Consider the following 21,489-nt stretch of genomic DNA (forward strand, 5'->3'; position numbering starts at 1 on the left):
CAGTGAGAGTGGGTGGCTGGGGTGGCTTGTAAACCACCCCTGACACCCTAGAACAAGCCATGGGTTTCAGGGTGGTTTGTAAACTACCCCACCCACCCTCACCAGGTTTGGATGTCACAACAACCTGCACCCAGTGAGGGTAATTATGCTAACCAGGCAGCTTGCAGCCAGCACATGCAGGGAAGGAAAATAAGCCACTGTGGCTTGTTTTACCTCCCTGATCATGCAAACCCACCCAGTATAAGGCAGCTTTCTATGGTAGTGAATTCAATTTTTTAACTATATTTTGTGCGAAGAAGTACTTCCTTTTGTCTATTCTGAATCTTCACTATTTAGCTTCATTGGATTACCTTAGGTTCTAGTATTATGAAAGATGGATGAAAAAATGTTTCTCTATCCACTTTCTCCATTCCATACATACTTTTCTTAAGCTCAATCATGTCCCCTCACCTCCTGCACCTTACTTGCCTTTTTTCCCTAAACTTAAAAGCCCTAAACATAAATTTTCCTCATTGGGCAGCTGGACCAGACCCATTTTGGTTTCCCTTTTTGGTACCTTTTCCAGCTCTATATGCTTTTTGAGGTATGGCAGCCAAGACTGTACACAAAATTTCACATGTGGTTCCATCGATTTGTATAAAGGTATTATGATATTTGCCATTTTATTTTCAGCCCCTTTCCTAGCATGGATCCTTAAGCATGAAATTACCCCAACACATTATTGTACACATTATTGTGTGTAATGTGTAGGAGGAGAAACTACAGAACTGAAGTCAATTTCTATTAAGGGCTGGGGCTGCAGTCCTAAACCTACTTACCTGGTAGTAAGCCTCACTGAACTTATTGGGACTTACTTCTGGAGCAGACCTGTATAAAACTGCACTAAAAAAAATTACATCTACACCATACATCTCTGAGGTCACCTTGTATCTCTTATATTATTTATCACATGTAATACCTGGATAAAGATTGGGGTGGGATGATAAACATGTAAGAAGAAAAACTAGAGTTCTATAGCACCATAAAACTATGTTGTTTTTGCTGCAACAGACTTGGCACGGCTACCCATATGAAAACTCTTAAGACGAGAAATTCCAGAATTTTGCTTTTTGAAATAAGAGTCATTCTCTATATTTTCTGGCAGAAGGAGCCATAAATGAAAATAAGAGGCAGGCTTTTGACAGGTCTTGCTTGGGAGGCGTGGGGTTTGAGTCTGATTCACTGCAGGGCTGCGTCTCTAAGGTTGCTATGCTTTTTTCCTACGGCAGCCTATACAGCTTACAGCTTATGCCGCATCACCGGGCCCATCGACTCAAGGCGATCGCCCTGGTGGTGGGATGAAATACAGCCCGCTCCTGCTCAGGGCCCTCGACGGCCCGGCACGACGCCCCAGTGTGGTGACGGCCACGAGTGCAGACGGGCCGGGGCAAGCGGCGGCTCCGCCTCCTCCGGCCGAAGGATCCGCCTCCTTATCCGACGGCTCGCCCCGTCGGGCAGAGCCATCGGATGCAGGGGGCTCGGGTCTCCCGCGCACGCCCGGCCCGGCGGGGCCGGCCAGCCTCCGAGTGAAGCGAGCCGGCTGGCGCGCGCCGGCTCGCAGGGTGGCCGCCGCCGCGGCCGCAGCAGCAGCCAGACTGGAAGCCGCAGTTACTGGGGCTGGATGCGGCCAGGCGGCGGTGCGGCAGAAGCTTGCGGGCAGGTGGCACGAGGCCCTCTGCCAGCGGGCTAGGAGGAACGAGGCCCGGAAAAAGCGGAGCCGAGTGCGTGCCGCCGCGTTACTCCCCCAGAGTGAGAGGCAACGGATGGGTGACATGGTATTAGGGCGCCAGCTGGCTGCGGAAGCTAAGCAGAAGGGGGGTGAATTGGGGAGAGTTGCGCCGGGGGCTCTGAGATCCCCCGAAACCGAGTGGGAGTCGGAGAAGGGATCAACATTTCTCCATGGAAGGGACTGGTATTTTCAGTGGGGATCAGCCCCTCCCCATGTAGGGCTCCAGCGAAGAGGCCATGGGGGGGGGGAAGGGAGCCAAATTCTCTAGCGGACGTTTGTGTGGGAAAGTTGACCGGAGTCCTAGGGAAGCGGGATCACAATGGTCGTGGAGGGCAGCGGGTGAGACCACAATGGCTGTGGAGGACGCAGTGACTGGGTTGGCAGCAAGAGGAGTAGACAACCTGGCAGCGTAGGGCGAGATCTCAGGGCTGGGGGAGAGCTGACCCCCCCCCCCCCGCCAGGCGAGGGCTGCGAGTTGGGCAAGATGGAACACCGACGTCTGCCGACCGTTTATGGAGTAAACTGAGCAGATGAAGAACTGAGATCCCCAGACTGCGGGGAGCGGGGAGGAGCTGTCAAGCCCTCGGAGAGCCCTGTCAGAATCAAAAGGGGGTTGAAGTGAGAAACACGGAGGACAACAGAAAGCTGTGCTCATCCCTGGGGAGGAGGAGCAGAACAGGGAGAAGTGACACTTCATTGACTCCTGCTGTAGGAATCTCAACTTTTTTGCCATGGCTGTCAGCGAAGCTTACATCTCACTGCTTGTGATGGCAGGTACGATGATGGTCACAGCTGGCTGCAGGCAAGTGACCCGTCGCTTCACACACCATAAATCCCATACTCGGTGCTTCTTCCTGGAGTTAGTTGGTGCCTTCCAGATCTGTGCTTGTACCCACGAGCTTCGCTTGCTGGCTGATTTGCCACCCCAGCCGGATGTGGCACTTGCCCTCACTTACATTTTCACTGCTCTTCATGGCTTGACTTTGCCTGATAGCATCAACAACCCTTGCAGCAGCTTTCAGCTGCTCTGCAAGGGCAAGATCATGATCAAGACCTGGTGGCTACAGACTTCAGCACAGTTCACTGGAGCAGTACTGGCTAATATTTACATCAAGTTAATCTGGATATTGGGGATCATACCAGTGCATTCAAGGGCACTGGCAGAGAACTGCAGCAGCCCCATCCAAACTACCATAGCAAATGCTTTCATCCTAGAACTCCTCTTCTCCTTCTTGGTCCATCTGACCTTACTGCAATTTGAATCAATGAATAACAAGATAAAAGTCCATCTAGTCGCTTTGCTGATCACCGCGTTGGTATATGAAGGTTTGTTACCCTATCTCCTCTTCTGTTATTGTCATAGGCTGTCAGCCAGCTTTGAATGATTGTGTGGCGTGTTATACTATTGGCTTTATACTGGTTATCTACATTGGACTTAGTATGGCTAACACAATACATCCAGCAGAGGCCCCAAGTTAAAGTAGCCCTGTATCTCACCTTTAGTTCTGCCCAGTGATTTTCAAACTTTCTAGCTTCAGGGAATATTATAATCCCTGTACATTGAAGAGATTGTGGGGTAAATTCTACGGTGCACAAGGCACGGCACAGGGTATTGTACTGGTCAAGCCTGTTGGGCTTCACTGTCACTGAGTATGAACCAAGCTTTTGACCAAAAACACACCTAGCAGTCCTGTATAAAAGGTAAAGGTGTCCCAACCAGTCGTGTCCGACTCTAGGGTGCGGTGCTCATCCCCGTTTCTAAGCCGAAGAGCCAGCGCTGTCCGAAGACGCTTCCATGGTCATGTGGCCGGCATGACTGAACACCGAGGTGCACGGAACACTGTTACCTTTCCCGCCGAGGCGGTACCTATTTATCTACTTGCAATTTCTTGCTTTCGAACTGCTAGGTTGGCAGAAGCTGGGACTGAAGACGGGAGCTCACTCTGTCACGCAGCACTCGAGTCTCGAACTGCTGTCCTGCCGACCTTCCGGTCTGCAATTCAGTGTCTTAACCACTAAGCCACCACGGCCCCTTTTTGCAGTTTTGTATACCCCATGGAAAAATCATTAGTGGTAGGCAAGCAGCCTTTTAGGGGAGTTTGTCCACCATTACGAACCCTTGTTAAGGTTGCAAAAGAATCCATGGCCCCCTGAAACAGTTTGAAGGCCCCTGGTTTAGCCAATTTGTACACAAGGTCTGTATGGTTACTGGCTGGGCAGCAGTATGTTGAGAGGACACCTGCTGCCTCAGAGAGCAATGTGGACAGGGCAATGTGTTTTCCCAGTGTACCTGAATATTGTTCTGAGGACACTGAGATTTCTTGCCCCCGGGGGAGGGCTGAGCTCTAACATGTAGCCATAGTGTCCCAAAGACAGCTGTGTTTTGCACCAGTGGTTGGTGGAAGGAGTGTGCAAGGAGAGCTCTTCCTCCCTCTCTTCCTTTCTCTCTTTTTCTACCATGGAGCAAGTAGTTTGTTTTCTTTGCTTGCTTTTGATTTCTGATTTGGTTGCATGTTCTTTCCATGTCTGTGGCTTCTGCTCCAATGGGGAGGCGGGAGGAGTGGGATTTTACTTTGGCCTGAGACTTTCACATTAAAACTGATTGAGGAGAGGAGTAGCCTTTTCTCCCCAAAGTTGCTGTGTGGATTGCCTTACACCCCACTGTGGTTATTCCACCATAGACAAAAGGCATTATACATGGATGGGCCTTGAGGCAGCATACTGCAGATATATAAGGGAAGGCCTCTGAACTCCTGTAGCTTCAGACAGGTAGAAACCATCTGTGGCTTGCTCCTAAGTGGTAGAAAGCAGAGCAGATGTAATGCACACTTGCAAGTAAGCTGTTAACATTACACACATCCCAGAATATTTTTTTTTAAAGTTTACTAATTCATTCAAAGCATTTATATCCCACTCTTCAGTGAAGTCTCCCAGAGCAGTTACAACAATCAGATAGTTCCTGTCCTCAGGCTCACAATCTAAATTCAGGAATGGCCCAGATTTTTAGGATTTTATTTTGGTGTTCTTTTGATATTAGCTATGTATGTTAAATTGATTAGAGAACCTCTTCAAAATTTACCGCTCAGTTTTTAGTTTAAAACATCTGTTACTGTAGTCATAACCATGATAAACAATTTACTTCAGCTACGGAACCTCAAATGCTAGCTACAGCATCAAAACCACAGGTCAGTCTTTAACTGAGTACATTGAACTATTGGCGCAAAGACTTAATTGTGCAACATTAAACATTGCCAATATACAGGAGGAAAGATTTATTTCTTCTTGTTCAACAGAACTATCTAAACCACTTTCGTTAATACTGTTGTATCTGTTGATACAAACAGGGACACAAAATTAAGTGTCTTCCCATAATACATTAGGCAGATGGAGCGCTTTTGCTGAGGACAATAATATGTTGGCCCTTGTACATTTAGCAAGGAAGGCAACTTTGCTGAACAGATCTCCAAAGCCATTTATTTTGAAGTCAGAAGCAATTTCAGTCAAATAAGTCTTTATACCGTAAGAACTTGAGCATTCTATGTAAAAGATTCTGATTTTGATGTGATATTTTGAATTCTGTGATACTGCTCTATGAGAGCTTTAGGATGGAATGAACTAACTTAATTGAGAAGTTAAAGCACAGGCTGCATGAGGACGCTAAGTTCTACCTGCTTGAAAAGAACCATCAAGTAAATGCAGGCAATGTTGGCTACATGCTCAGAAATCAGAGGCCTAGGAAGCACTTCATGAAGTACCTATGCAGGCTCAGCCTTTTGCTGCTTGAGAGGAAGGACAGAAGGGTGCAGAGGAGGGGCCACTGGGACTTCTTCCCCACACTGTAGTGTACTAAAAGCAATCAATATTGGCTTAAGGCCCGGGTGCACAACCTGCACCACCCCTAACCTGGCAGGACCCCACCCAGTTTTCCCCACATGATCATCTGGGCTGCTGTGGGAAAATGCTGTTCCATGGCTTCTGAGATCACTGTTTTCCTGCTGCTAGCAGTGGCACTCTGGCGATCACTGGGGCATAGGAAACTCTTTTACCTCCAACGCCCCAGCAATCCCTAGATCTCAGCGGGCAGGGAGGGGAGATTTGTGGGTGTGTGCACGTGTGTGCCCAGCTGACACCAGATATGGCCCTCGGGGGCAAAAAAGTTGCACACCCCTGGCTTAAGGCAATAACAACACTTGCACAGGGAAGGTAACTTGGAACACTTTGTAGTTCAATATCAAGTTGGAAACTGGAGCAAAATCAAGGCTGTACAAACTTGCTTCTGAGACTATATTCTTAAATGCCAGAATTTAAGCTTTCCTTTGTAGTAAGCAAAGCCCCTCACAGTCAAGCACTGGAAATTCCCCACACCAAATAAGGATGACATCAAACTTGCTGAATTGCAGAGATGGAATGTTCCAAAACAACCTGAGATTTGATGAAGACTAATCTCTATTGCCTCAGTCTGAGCAAAACAGAAGACAATGTTCAGTGATATGTTTGAGCAGACATTTAAGTAATTTCTCCCTGGCAGCCTGATGGCATTGAAACAACATGTATGTTTGAGTGCTATTAAATAAAAACGGGGTGTGTGTGTGTGTGTGTGTGTGTGTGTAAGAGTGTTCAGGCTCCAAATTAATTTCATGCTCAGTCTTACCACTTGCAGGAATGAGCTCAGAATCTGAGCCTTTAGTCTAGACTTTTCTCTCTGTCTAGTATTTGCTAGTATAGCAATTGCATAGCAATCTAGTATTCATAATTGTGTTTGGTCATTACTTTGGCAGAACAGTCAGTTCAATTAAGGCAAGGAGAAACTCTTATTAATAAGGCCAACACATTTGCTTGTCCTGCTGCTGTTGACTTTTTGGGACTCTCAGCATGTCCTTAATAAACCATTTAAATTTCATGCTCTGTTTCCGCTTTGAGAGTCCTATTGAGATATTTGAAAACAGCAACTTGGACAAAAAGCAAAAATAAGCTCAAATGGATGTTGTTCAATCAAGTATGGAAAGTTGCCAAAATATGAGAAAGCTGAAGTTCTGTAGCACACAAATATGGAAGTCCTGAAGGCTTTTGTAGAAGGCAGAAAACACCTGTCACTATGAAAGTCATTAATTTCATTGGGTTGAATCCAGACTTAGTCATACTTAGAGTCATTGAAATCAATAGGAGTCATGACTAACTTAAGTCCCATTTATTTCAATGGGTCTTCTCTAAATATGACTGAGTCTGGATCCAACACTGAATTGCAGCAAAGGGTCTTAAAACAATTTAAATGCAAATTTTGACTAAATATTAGGAGCTACGTACGTCCTTACGGTGAGGATTGTTTGGCAGTGGAACAGATTGCCTTGGGAGGGGATGGGTTCTCCTCCACTGGAGGTATTTAAACTGAGGCTGAATAGCCCATCTGTCAGGGATGGTGTAGCTGCATCTTGCATTGCAGAGCCTGCACTGACCATGGGTTGGACTAGATGATCTCGAAGGTTCCTTCCAACTTTGTGACTCTGTACCATTTTAAGCACCTTCTGAAAATCTCCAGTTTCCATAACCTCCTCCAGCAACTTGATCCACTGCTTAACTATATTTACAGTTTGGAAGATTTTATAATATGTAAACTTACCTTCCTGTATTGTAGCTAGTGATGGGCAGATTGGTCAGGTCCGTGTCTGCAGACATCCTCCATTTCATTCCCACTTCCAAGTCCATTCTGTGCTGGTTTCATTCAGTTAAAATCTGTACAGATTTTTTTTAATTCTGCATTTTTCTACACATTTTTCAAATTCTATGCAATTATGCATTTTTGAAAGGTGCACATTTTTCTCTGTACACTTTTCACATGTGTGCATTTTATTGGATACATTTTCCCTGTTTCTGCGGAACACATCACAAGTCCAGAAAAGTACAGATTTCCAAACACAAATGCATCCATGTCTATGTCTATTTCCTGGGTAATGTGGATTGGAGAAATCTGCTAAAAAAAATTCAACAGAGCAGATTTCTCACATATCCCTGTCTCCCTCCTACAGCACTTTAGTAATGCAGTATTGGATCGATCTAATTTAAAACACAAAGATTCCAATTTAATTTACAAATTGGAAGTTTAATTAAGGATAGTTTGCAGTAAAGGGGTACAATATGTATAATTAGAAAGAAAGCTGCATTATGCTAGGTCAGATAATAGGGCCATCAAGCTCAGAATTCTGTTCCAACTGGCAGTGATTTTCAGGCCAGTACTTTTTCCTATCACTTGCTGTCTGATCTTGAGGCCGTGTATTGAACCTGGGACTTTCTGCATGCAAAGCATCATGTGCTTGCCCCACTGAGCTTCAGTTCCTCCTGTGTTCCTTCTCCTGGTAACTAATACATCTCTTTCTCTCTAATAAAAGATAGTTTTGGAGTTTACTTGACTAGTTCAAACTCTTCCACATTTTGGCAGCAACACAAATTCTCCAGTGCAGACCCACTCTCCATTTCAAAAGGCTGTTCTTGCCTAATAAGTTCTATTACGTTCTTATGATTCCATAGCCCTACAAGAACATCATGTAATCCAGCCTTCTCTCCTGACTAGCAGTTTCATAATCCATGAGAGATACATTTTCACATTCTGCCCCATACTCCTGCTAGCATGGGTGTCCACAGGAAGAGGCAAAGGGCGTCAGTTGCAGCCCCCCAGTTCAGCCACAATTTCCAGATAACTAGCTTTCATTAAAAAAAAAGCAAGACCCTATCCCTTGTAGAACCTGAAATATGATGCAAAGCATGCAGGCACTATTCTGCCCATTTGTTTTGTAAGCAAAAATAGCCTGCTCCTGCCTTTCAGGATTTTTAGCCAATGAACATTCGACACACCCATTGTCTGGAGAAGGGTTCGTTTTAAAGCGGGGGGGGGGGGACGTTCTTTCCTTGTGCAAAGTGATTGCTGCCTCAAAAAAGCATTCAAAAATCCAGGATTTTAGTGTAACTTAGACTGGACAGTAGTGCGTCTACCCAAAAAGAAAAGGTGGGGCAAAGATGGGTCATGATCTTTAATAATTTTCTGAGTTTTTAAATAGTTTTTAAAATACCATGACAATGCATGCAGATAAAGTTCATCATTATTATAACTACATTACAGAAGTCAGGGCTGTGGCTGAGAGTGTGCGTTATGCCAGCCCTGCAAAATAACCCAGTGTTGCTATGTCCTTTATTGCCTATTATTTCAGGGAGGGGGGGGCGTGTAGAATAGTGTATGACAACTCTGCAGTCTAGTCCAGTGTTGTTATCTATTCTCCTGGTGTGTTGGTTGTTTTACGGAACTGTAGGGTGGGCTGTGAAGTTGATTGTAGCAGCAGTGGTGCAATTTATTAAGGTCTAGAGGCAGTTGTTGGGATGCGTATATAGCTTTAAGAAAATGTTCACGTTTTAGTTCTGGCAGGAGGTCTGGGTGGGACCTCTCCCTCTCTTTTAGTGCAAACCTTGGAGCTGAGACAGTGTGCCATGCAGCTGCTTAGAAGTTAGTGTTTTCTCATGTACTGTAGTAATAAAGAACCTTGTTGTGAAGGTACCTGAATCTACTGCCTGCAGACCAGTTCCCAGGAGTGGACTGCAAGCTCAGCAGGTCAATCCCCCCCCCCCCAACACACACAATATTAACTATTCCCTTCATCCAAGGACCATTACAAGGGTGAAGGGAGTCAGGGAAAGAATTGAGGGCTTCAGCTGTATGTGGAAATACATTGTCTGGACACCAGGTCTAACTGTTGAGAGACTACAGAGGTAGACCTAGTATACAGATTTCTCAAAGGGCAAGCCTTCCTATCTTGATAGACCCTGTGCCCAGGCCTTGTCACTGCCCAGTCACCAGATCTACCAGAAGTGGTGGATCTGTTCTGTGATGCAATCAGGACTTTTTTCTTTTAATGTGCAACCATATACCAAATCCTTAGTTGGGCAATATTTTTTATTAGGACCAACCTAAATTTCACATAATTGTGGAAGCTTTCAAGTTTTCCAGAATAGGAGTGGGCAGGAGGTAGATCTGGATCTACTGGTAGATCTTTGGGCAATTTGCAGTAGATCAAGGATTTCTGACAACCAGTTTAGCAATAGCTGCGGCAAAACTAATTCCCCCTATCCTAAATTATACTACTGAAATGAAGAAAGCTTGGGGTAACCAGATTTTTGTGTGAAAGGAGTGTGAATTCTGTACCCAAAGCAAGTTCCTGGGCTTAGAATTCTAAGTGTATGTCTTCTTGATCAATTGGTGAATCTCAGGCTTCTAGTGAAAAACAAAGTAGATCCTGCAAGAAATCATTCCTAGGGGAAGAAAAAAAAGTCCAAAAATTTGGCCAGGAGTTATGGCCATGAGGTCTGCAGTTTAGATTGACCCAGTATCATCATGGGAATTTGCAGTTTGAATAAATTAGTCAGTGGTAGGTGTTGCAGGTATCAGCTTACAACTGGCAATGTATTTTGGAAGGAGAAGCAATGGCTGATCTCCATTTCTGAGAACACAACATTTTGGTGTAACTAACCTGCCTCTTGCCTTTGGCAAAACACACAGGCTCCTGAGGTGGCATAAAGCAGAAGCACAGAAAAACACGAGTCCTTATCTTAACAAAGAGATTAATTTTAGGTTGTGCACTAGAACCATCAGTGGAGTTTTTCTTCAGGTGGTAGAAATCCTCCTCTGGTTCCATCCCTACCACTGACTAATTCATTCAGACGACGAATCTCCATTTTGAGACTGGATCTATTTCAACTGCAGACCTCGTGGCCATGACACCTGGCTAAGTTTTGAACTTTGTTTCTTCCCTCATCCCCTGCTTTTTGTACCACTTAGCCTGATGAAGAGTTCTGGAGAACTCAAAAGCTTACACAATTTTGTGGAATTTTGGATGGTCCTAATAAAGGTATTGCTCAACTATGGATTTTAGATTTTTTTTCTCATGGACTAGCACGGCTACTTTTGTTTTTCTTACATATACAAAATGTGCAAACATACACACATTGCTCAGTTTCAGGAAAAATATGGAATTCCAAGAAACATTCCTGCAGTTCAAAACTCAAGCCATGCATGTGTTGTATTATGTTGATGTTAAAAAATGGCTGATAACGTGAAAAGTGAAGCAAGTAGTCCAGCTTCCTGCAGAAACCTAAACCCTGGTCAAGCATACCCATTTCTCCTCCCCCCATCAAAGACATTCTCAACAGACTCCACTGCTAGAATGTTCACTAATGCTTCCAAGATGGAAGGAAATCATTCTAGGACAACTCATGTAAAGTTCTCAATGTTATAAAGACAGTAATGTCTTAAATATCCAATCTGACAGTCTTAAGACTGTTCAGTTTGTGCACTCTGTTTTTCCCACTCTTGTTCATAGTTTAATGTCCCTCACTCCAAAAAGTTCAGCTGGGAGTTCATGATGCCTCCTGTGTGAAGTTTGACTAGAATATTCTTCTGCATTAGTGCAGAAAATTTCCAGGATTTTCTGCCACTCTGTTAGGCTTCTAAATGTCACGGAATATGATTCCAGGCAACAAAGCATGTGCAGACACATGAGGAAAATGCACAGCTGTGCTGTAGCAACGCGTACTATGCATGCGAATTACAATTGCACACCACTGTGCGGCTTTGCCCCCCGCACCCTGGAAAAATTCCTGCAGATGCCCATACCTCCTGGTCATTCTCTAGTCCTGTACTGGATACTCCTAGTCCCATTTTGTCTTCTTCAAGTTATGTCCTAGCCTGTAGTGCTACACCACCTATATATTTTAACACTTTATTCCTATCCCCCTCAAATGGTGTCAGAACTGTAGGTGAATGGCGTGTGTATGGGTTTAGGCTCCTCACCCAGCAAGCAGATATACAAAGATGCAGATATACAAAGACATAAATGTGCAGAAGGGAGATCCTGCAAGAGTAAGTGTGTTGTCCATAAGGGACCTAAGAGTTTATTAGAGAACACCCTCTGGAAAAGGAACTGAGTGGTACAAGTTATAGTGAATATAAATTTAGATAATATATTTATTCTCAACAGATTGAGACGTAAAGATACAGTTCCAGACTCTTTGTATTTATACCTTGGTAGACTGCCAGCGCTCTGTATAGCACACACATGCTCGTGTAACAAAACATTCCCTGAAAAGTATCATCTCTGAAATCACACAGTTGGAGCGGTTTTTCTTCTGGTAACTGCTTTTGCTGAATCGTTCACTGGGACTCAGTTTCTTTAAGCCTTTAGCTCTCAATTATGTAATGAATAGGGCAAAACACTACTAATCCTGGTCTGTCTACTACAGAGCTGACTCAGGTGCAATTGGAAATAATCCTGTGATGTATCAGTGAACAGAAAGGTGGCAACAGTTCTTATATTACAATACTGAATTCAGGACTCCCCTATGCTAGGCCATTCTGAGGCTGGCATGATTTGTTTATTTGTTTATTTACTTAATTTCTTAATTGCCCATCTGGCCAGTCACCCGGCCACTCTGGGCGATGTACAATAATACAAACAGTTTAAAAACAATAAAATTACACATTAAAACATCATTTTCTAAAATTTCCCTAGCCCACCCCAAATGCCTGCCTGAACAACCACATTTTCAATGCGTGGTGGAAGCTCATTAAAGAGGGGGCATGGCAGAGTTCCTTAGGGAGGGAGTTCCACAGAGTGGGGGCCACCACAGAGAAGGCCCTCTCCCTCATCCTCACCAGCCTAGCTGTCCTGGCTGATGGGACAGAGCGAAGGCCATCCGAGGCTGATCTTGTTGAGCAGCCTGTCTGATGTTGCTGGAGGTGCTCCTTAAGATAGGCTGGACCGGAACCATGTAGGGGTTTAAAGGTCAAAACCAACACCTTGAATTTGGCCCGGAAAACAACTGCTAACCAGCGCAACTCCTTCAGCACTGGAGTGATGTGATCATGCCAGCGGCTGCCTTTAATCAGGCGAGCTGCCGCATTTTGTACAAGCTGCAGCTTCCGAACCATCTTCAAGGGTAACCCCATGTACAGCGCATTACCATAGTCTAGACGAGAGGAGACCAGGGCATGTACTAACGACAGGAGCAGATGGTCAGGAAGGTAGGGGTGCAGCCGCTGTATCAGATGGAGTTGGTACAGCGCTGTCTGGCTCACAGCTGACACCTGAGTCTCCATGGACAGCTGGGAGTCTAAAATGACCCCCAGGCTGCGGACCTGGTCTTTCAAGGGTAGCCGTACCCCATTCAACACCAGGTCAACATCCCCCAACCTCCTCTTGTCTCCCACCAAAAGTACCTCGGTCTTGTCAGGGTTCAGCTTCAGCTTATTCCTCCCCATCCAGCCACTCACCATCTCCAGACATTTGGACAGGGATTCTACAGCCAACCTTGGTGAAGATTGAAACCAGAGGCAGAGCTGCGTGTCATCCGCATATTGATGACACCGCACCCCAAACTTCCTGATGATAGCCCCCAGCGGCTTCACATAGATGTTAAATAGCATCGGGGAGAGGATGGAACCTTGTGGCACCCACAAGTGAGCAGCCACGGGCCCAAAACCTCCTCTGCCAGTGCTACCCTCTGGTACCTGCTGGAGAGGAAGGATCAGAACCACCGCAATACAGTGTCTCCAATGCCCAACCCCTCCAGGCGGTCCAGGAGGATACCATGGTCAACAGTATCAAAGGCCGCTGAGAGGTCGAGGAGAACAAGGAAGGAGCATTTGCCCCTATCCAGAGCCCTCCTCATATCATCCACCAAGGCGACCAAGGCCGTTTCTGTCCCATGCCCAGGCCTGAAGCCCGACTGAAATGGATCTAGGTAATGGGCTTCTTCCAAGTGTGCCTTCAACTGCATCGCCACCACCTGCTCAATCGCCTTGCCCAAAAATGGCAGATTCGAAAATGGGTGAAAGTTGCTCAGAACTTGAGGATCCAAGGAGGGCTTTTTTAAAAGCGGTCTTGTCACTGCCTCTTTGAGAGCCGATGGCATCACTCCCTCCTCAAGGGAGGCATTCACCACTGCCCTGATCCCCTCACCCAGCCTCTCTCTGCAGCTCATAATGAGCCAAGGTGGGCAAGGATCAAATAAGCAGGTGGTCAGCCTTAAAGATGAAAGCACTTTTCCACTTCATCAGAAGGAAGAAGCTGGAACCGATCCCACAAAACCAGTTTGCCGCAGACTGCCTCTTGTTCCCTAATTGTATCCCCGGCGCATGGATAACACTCCTAATCCAATCAATTTTATCTGCAAAGTGCCTTGCCAAGGCCTTACAGGAGGCCTTAGAATGCTCCAGCGGTTCTGGAGCAACTGGACCGACCAGGGTCCAGACCACTTGGAACAGCCTCCTGGGACAGCACTCTGCAGATGCGATAGAGGCAGCATATTCCTTTTTTGCTGCCTGCACCACCACATGATAGGCTGAAGATACAGCTCTAGCCCGTGTCTGATCATCTTTGGAGTGAGACTTCTGCCACCGGTGCTCTAGGTGTCTCACCTCCTGTTTCAGAGCTTGTAACCACGGATTGAACCATGGTGAAGTCCGAGCCCTGTTCAGGGGGAGAGGGTGTTTCAGAGCCACCTGATCTAATGCCCCAGTGATTGCCCCAATGATAGCAAAACTTCATTTTGTCATAACATTTCACACCCATTATTTCAGTAATTCTTTCAACAATCATGTAAGAAAGACCAGCATTTTCCTTACATTGCACAGACGTGAAGTGGGGCTGAAGAAATGGAGGTTTACCTTAGGCTACCAGGTGAATCCATGGCAGACTAATTTTGAACCAGGGACATCACTGCTCCGACTCTTAACCACTATGTTATGCTGGATGTGGAAGGCGAACCAAGGTGGCTGTGTGCAGTGTTTGATTTGGACCTCTTGGGAAAGCAGATGTTAAATCCCTAATTCACTGGAACATAGGAAGCTGCCTTTACTTAGTCTATCTAGCCCAGCTTTGTCAACTCTGACTGGCAGGAGCTCTCTCAGGATTCAGGCAGGAGTTTTTCCAGCCCTACCTGGAGATGCCAGGGATTGAACCTGGATCCTTTGCATGCAAAGCATGTGCTCTACCACTGAGTTATGGCCCTTCCCCTAAAGCACGTGGCTTAAGTTTGGTTTTAATTTTTGTGAACCACCCAGAGAGCTTCAGCTATTGGGCGGTATAGAAATGAAATAAATAAAGTTCCTATTTGTAAAACTGGAAAAGCAGCACCATACCTTGCTGAATGAGGGGATTTGTAGAGCATATTGCAGTGCCACCTTTTATTATTAACTTTCTCCATACAGTTTGGCATTGCACAAGAAGCAAACATTGTTGTTTCCAAGACTCTGCTGATAGCATTTATTCTTCACATTTGAAATCCATTCTGTTTGGGAATTCGTCCAGAAACTTTAGACCATGTTACGTACACATTGCTGTGAACCACTCACAGAGCTTCGGCTTTGGGCAGTATAGAAATGTAATAAATAAATATGCAGAACATATTCATCCAATTCTGGATTACTTGTTGGTTTGCAGCAACCTAATGAATGATGCAAAACAATTCCAGCATAGTCGTACAACTCAAGAGGGCTAGATGCAGACTTAGTTATACTTAGAGTAAGATCTATTGAAATCAGTGGGACTTTTTTTGTCATGACTAACTTAAGTCCCACTGATTTCTAAGTATGACTAAGTCTGGGTCCAACTGAGTGAGTACCATGAAAACACTTCCACCTCCACAAACAGGACAGTACAATAGAGTGGGGAAAGTGGAGTTCTAAGCATAGGAGCAATGGGGCCTATAAGCCTGGCTATGGTAAGAGTGAATCCCATAGCCCTTCATGCCTCTTTATCACTGCTGTTTGTATCCAGGCTCAGTAGATCTGAGGATTAAAGCTGCATCTGAACTGCAGGGCTCAGTTGAATGGCACTCCCCCCTACTTTGGTTTTAAACACTGAACTTGAGCCAGACATCCTAGAGAGTGAAGTCAAGTGGGCCTTAGGAAGCATGACTAACAACAAAGCTAGCGGAGATGACAGTATTCCAGCTGAGCTATTTAAAATCCTAAAAGATGATGCTGTTAAAGTGCTGCACTCAATATGCCAACAAATTTGGAACACTCAACAGTGGCCACAAGACTGGAAAAGGTCAGTTTACATTCCAATTCCAAAGAAGGGCAACGCCAAAGAGTGTTCAAACTACCATACAATTGCGCTCATTTCACATGCCAGCAAGGTTATGCTCAAAATCCTACAAGCTAGGCTTCAGCAATATGTGAACCGAGAACTACCGGAAGTACAAGCTGGGTTTCGAAGAGGCAGAGGAACTAGAGATCAAATCGCCAACTTTTGCAGGATCATGGAGAAAGCAAGAGAATTCCAGAAAAACGTCTATTACTGCTTCATTGACTACGCCAAAGCCTTTGATTGTGTGGATCACAACAAACTGTGGCAAATTCTTAAAGAGATGGGAGTACCAGACCACCTTACCTGTCTCCTGAGAAACCTGTACGAGGGTCAAGAAGCAACAGTAAGAACCCGACATGGAACAACCGATTGGTTAAAAATTGGGAAAGGAGTACGACAAGGCTGCATATTGTCGCCCTGCTTATTTAACTTATATGCAGAGTACATCATGAGAAATGCCGGGTTGGATGAATCACAGGTCGGAATTAAGATTGCTGGGAGAATTATCAACAACCTCAGATACGCAGACGATACCACCCTAATGGCAGAAGGCAAAGAGGCTCTAAAGAGCCTCTTGTTGAGGGTGAAAGAGGAGAGTGCAAAAGCTGGTTTGAAACTCAACATTAAAAAAAACGAAGATCACGGCATCCGGCCCCATCACTTCCTGGCATATGGAAGGGGAAGAAATGGAAGCAGTGACAGATTTTACTTTCTTGGGCTCCAAGGTCACCACAGACGGTGACTGTAGCCATGAAATTAAAAGACGCTTGCTCCTTGGGAGGAAAGCTACGGCAAGCCTAGACAGCATAGTAAGAAGCAGAGACATCACCTCGCCGACAAAGGTCCGTCTAATCAAAGCTATGGTTTTCCCAGTAGTAATGTATGGCTGTGAGAGCTGGACTATAAGGAAGGCTGAGTGCCGAAGAATTGATGCTTTCAAACTGTGGTGCTGGAGAAGACTCTTACGAGTCCCCTGGACTGCAAGGAGGTCAAATCAGTCCATCCTAAAGGAAATCAACCCTGACTGCTCATTGGAAGGACAGATACTGAAGCTCAAATATTTTGGCCACCTAATGCGAAGAGAAAACACTCTGGAAAAGACCCTGATGCTGGGAAAGACTGAAGGCAAAAGGAGAAGGGGATGGCAGAGGATGAGATGGCTAGATAGCATCACTGATGCAATGAATATGGACTTGAGCATGCTCCGGGAGAGAGCGCAAGACAGGAAGGCCTGGCGTGCTATGGTCCATGGGGTCACGAAGAGTCGGACACGACTGAACAACTGAACCACAACAACACTTGGCAAAAGGCTCGGTCACCACTAACAGAGCCATGGGGAGAACCCATTGTGCAAGGTTCTAAGTTTAGTCTCTCGCTCCCCCAGTTATGGTGAGCAAGGCTGGGAAGGGCCTCTTCCTGAGACTCTGGAGAGTAGACGATATTGGGCTAGCCTCCAGGACAAGTTCATGTGTGGCACAGATCTTGAGTCGTGAATGTTTGTGTATTAGCACTATTGGCAATAGTTGCTCCCAATACCAGGTATTTAATACTATCTGGTATTACTAGGAGCAAGATAACCTGCACTGTTTTGTTTTTGTCTTCTTATAGGAGGAAAGCTGACAGGAGCCATATTTAATCCAGCTCTGGCTTTTTCCTTGCACATAAGTTGTTTTGCTGATCAATTCTGGAATTACATGCTGGTGTACTGGGTGGCACCCTGCATAGGTAAGTGCCTTTATACTTTATTTTTTTAGGACAAACTGGAGCAGTACTCCTAACTATAAGAAACACGGGATATAGAGCAATAGCCTTGATTAGGGGGCAGCTTTGGTTAAATATGGCAGCATCTTAAGAGATGTGTTCTGTCTACTGCCAGATAAAACAGAGTCCCACACTTGCTTTGGGTGCTCTGCAGCCACATCAATGGCCTGTAACAGTACGTTTTGATATAAGCAAGGCTGACCAACGCTTCTCCCCACCCCCAGCACTCATGGCAGTGGAAGCAGCATTTTATTGGTACTGTTTGGGGCTACCATCTTTTAAATTAAGGCTGCAAGGTTTGGCTATAAGTAAATTATGAATAGTAGTTGCCAAAGGTTGTTGATGGTGTGCATAAATGACTGGGTTATTCATTTCAGACTGTTTAAAACATCACAAAATCTCTCCCTATTCACAAGAGATAGAGTACATTTGCTTGGCAGTATGAGCTTCATCTAAGAAATTGAACATAACCGCCAACTATATGAATTACCCCCTTTAAAGCTGTTCTGCAAGCGGCCCTGATGCCAGCAACACATCCCACTCCTATTTATTTTATTTCAATTTTTAAACCACCCAATAAACTTGGGTGGGCCACGTACACATTAAAAACATAAAATACAAAGTAACAAGTCAGATAAAAACAGTTGTCCTTGTTCAGTCGTGTCCGACTCTTCATGACCCCATGGACCATAGCACGCCAGGCCTTCCTGTCCTCCGCTCTCTCCCCGAGTGTGCTCAAGTTCATATTCATTGCATCGGTGATGCTGTCTAGCCATCTCATCCTCTGCCATCCCCTTCTCCTTTTGCCTTCAATCTTTCCCAGCAGTAAAACAGCAGGGATAAAACAATGCAGAGATCTAAAAGCACTATAAATAACTCCTAAAATGCCTGGGAAAACAAAACTGTCTTCATCTGGGACCAAGAAGGCCACAATATGAACACTAGGGGAGCTTCACTGGGGAGGACATTCCATTGACAGGGACCACCACTAAAATTGACCTCTGTCTTGTAGCCACCCACCTCACCTTATTTGGCAGGGGCATCTGGAGCCAGGGGTAGGTTTCAGGTAGCCTAGCCCCAAGCCATTTAGGGCTTTAAAGGTTAAAGCCAGCGCTTTGAATTGAGCCTGGAAAACAGACTGGTAGCCAGTGTGGATGGCAAAGTACTGGCATAACGTGATCATATTGACCAGTCCCCATTAATAATCTAGCTGCCCTGCTTTGGACTAGCTGAAGTTTCCTGTCATTGCATGGCAAAAACATACTTTATGCCCACTTCTGAGGTTCTTTAAACCATGCTTATACAACAGGGGAAGGTCGATATCCTGACACCACTCTACACTGCGTGCGATCCCCTTGTGCTTTCTTCAGGTACTGCCTTAAAAGCATGTTTATGTTTATATCATTTCAGGGTCCGTGGTGGTGGTCATAGCGTGGGATGAAGTGCTTCCCCTGCTACGCAGAGAAGCTTAAAATGGTAGAGAGGAGCTATGTTCAAAAGAGGCTATTAATACTGATGCATCTGTATTCTACATGGAAGGCTGGACATTGAAATCCCTTTGACAATTTTCAGATGCTTCTTTTGGGAATATCGTTAAAGTACTTTATAATACAGTATTTGCTTGTTCCCTTAGAAACAAGACTGACTTTTCCAAGCTGGGACGTGTATTTCAAATTTCAAGGATTTGTTCATTTTAAACTTCATGTCAATATAGCTGAACATCAGCAACAAAAGAGAACAATCCTTATAACTGAATGCTCACTTCTATTTGTATAGTCTGGCAACTTCTTTCAATATAACTCACCTCACCTGTTCTGAGAAAGAACCTGCATAAAACGTATCTGTATCTTTTTAGTATCCATCCTCCAATTCCATTAAATCCAAGCTTGCATCTATAGCCACAGAAAAGCACTTTTAAGTGTGTGTATATGGGTGGGGTAGGGGTGGAGAAACAGCACCCAAAACATGACACATTTTCATCATTTAAGACAAGGTGAACCTCACCAAGGGGAAGGTGGGCACACTGGAAAATCTTTACCAAGACCCATCCCATGTAGCTCTAATTCTATAATTGTGGAATTCCTTTTTAGCCAAATGATTTAAGTTTCCTTAACACAGAAGCTACAGTTTTAAGATGTCTGATAGGACGCAAGCAATGCTACCCCCAAACAACATTAATTGACATCTATTTAGAAAAGCTATTTAATGCTCTGTATGTATAAAGTAGGGATGGGCAACATCTGGCCCTCCAGATGTTTTGGCCTACAACTTTCATCAGCCCTTGCCAGCATAGCCAATGAGGAGAGATGATGGAACTTGTACACTAGAATATCTGGAGGGCCATGAGTTGCGCACCCCTGGTATAAAGCACCACACGTGCCACATTCAAATAAGTCTTGTTCATACAGCACAGAATCAGCAGGCAAGGCCCAAAAATACAACACACAACAGCCCAAGTTACAGATTTTGGAATAACAAAGGGCAGAAAGATTACTTTGCTTGGCAAATTCTTTATATCCATTTAATGAAATGATTTGCAAATCATACACCTGAAGGTGGGTTATACATCACAAATGATATCCAGACATTTTGGAGCCGTTAACTGGTTTTGCAAATACCGCCAAGATTTTGTGCTTCAGTAAGAAGCCTTTCATGAGGTATTTGCACAACATTCTGGAACACAACTGAAGGCAGCAAACACGGAGTTTTTCATTAGTACCACATGTTTGCTAGTATTTCATTAACATCTGTGCTAGAGCAAACATTTGTGCTTGCAGCTTTACCTACAGCATGAGGAATGTTTCCTCTCTTCACCCCTCCAGTCTGAAGCCAGTGCTGAAATTTAGCAAGAAGCAAGCTGGAAGGATTCACATCCAGAGGCATTAAATTTCTGATCACAGAAGCACTTTAAAAACAGCAGTAAGATTTCTCCCAAACTGGGTTGAAATGTCAGCTGTGATTTCTGAAGTTTGACATATTTAACTGCCAATCCATTTTTTAAAGCACATTTAAATGTTGTGTGTACAGAGGTGTTGTGTTATTCTGCAGGGATTATTGTTTTAAGTAACAGTTCTGTGAAGTACAGAACTGAACTTCGCCCTTAGCTGGTCTAATTCCAAGTAAAGGCCTTGTGCTGGTGTAAGCTGAAACCTCTGGAAAAGTGGCAGAGTTCATGATTTACAGATTTGGTGCTTCTCATTTCTTCCTGTAAATCTGCCTGCTCTTTAAGAACCCATGAAACTGACATTGCTTAATAGAAGTGCTGTATCAAAATACTACTGAAACAAAGCATCAGGAATGGAAAATCTTCAGTTCTAAATCCCAAACAAATAAGCTTAGAAATGGTGACCCTGAATTGCATTCCACTAACCTCATTTAATTACACAATGAGGTTGACTAAAATTGTGCAGCATGAAAACATTGGCTGGAAAATGATCTGAAGCTCATTAAGTAGCTGCAACTGAAGACAAAATGTTGATGTGTTAAGTATATTTTCTTTAGGTATATTTTCTTCTCAATAAAGAAAACTTTGTCTTTATTCTCCCCCTTGTATGTTTTTCGCCCTAGCCTATTAAGCTGCATCCCAACATACACTTATTTCCATAATTCAACTTATTCTTAATTTCATTGAGTAAGATCCAGACTAAGTTAGTTATAACTAACTTAAGTACCTTTCATTTCAATGGGACTAAAGCATGACTAACTCAGTCTGGATCTAACCCATTGTTTTCGAACAGAAAATGAATCTCCCTGATGTAGCAATGGCAAGTACTGTTCAAGCAGATGCAAACAGAGTCAGGAAACATTCTCTGTACAACAGTGGTAAGGAAT

General features: G+C 44.6%; 1 protein-coding gene across 1 annotated transcript; it reads left to right on the top strand.

The window, feature by feature from the left end:
- Nucleotides 1-2,104: 2,104 nt before the first annotated feature.
- Nucleotides 2,105-21,136, top strand: AQP11 (aquaporin 11). The gene is made up of 3 exons (XM_084842478.1): nt 2,105-3,094; nt 17,506-17,622; nt 19,069-21,136. Exons 1-3 carry the CDS (start codon nt 2,500-2,502, stop codon nt 19,128-19,130), a joined length of 774 nt encoding a protein of 257 aa, XP_084698604.1. The 5' UTR covers nt 2,105-2,499; the 3' UTR covers nt 19,131-21,136.
- The last annotated feature ends 353 nt before the right edge of the window (nt 21,137-21,489 follow it).

The sequence above is a fragment of the Heloderma suspectum genome, chromosome 3 (genome assembly GCF_057233095.1).
Source record: "Heloderma suspectum isolate Gila_16-S chromosome 3, 16-S_ref, whole genome shotgun sequence".
NCBI classification, from domain to species: Eukaryota; Metazoa; Chordata; class Lepidosauria; order Squamata; family Helodermatidae; genus Heloderma; species Heloderma suspectum.

What these genes read in the sequence shown, in the direction of transcription:
- AQP11 (XM_084842478.1), top strand. Translation starts at nt 2,500, where the DNA reads ATGGCTGTCAGCGAAGCTTACATCTCACTGCTTGTGATGGCAGGTACG. An exon ending in CACCGCGTTGGTATATGAAG is followed by an intron (nt 3,095 to 17,505) that starts GTTTGTTACCCT and finishes GTCTTCTTATAG; the next exon opens with GAGGAAAGCTGACAGGAGCC. An exon ending in CTGGGTGGCACCCTGCATAG is followed by an intron (nt 17,623 to 19,068) that starts GTAAGTGCCTTT and finishes ATATCATTTCAG; the next exon opens with GGTCCGTGGTGGTGGTCATA.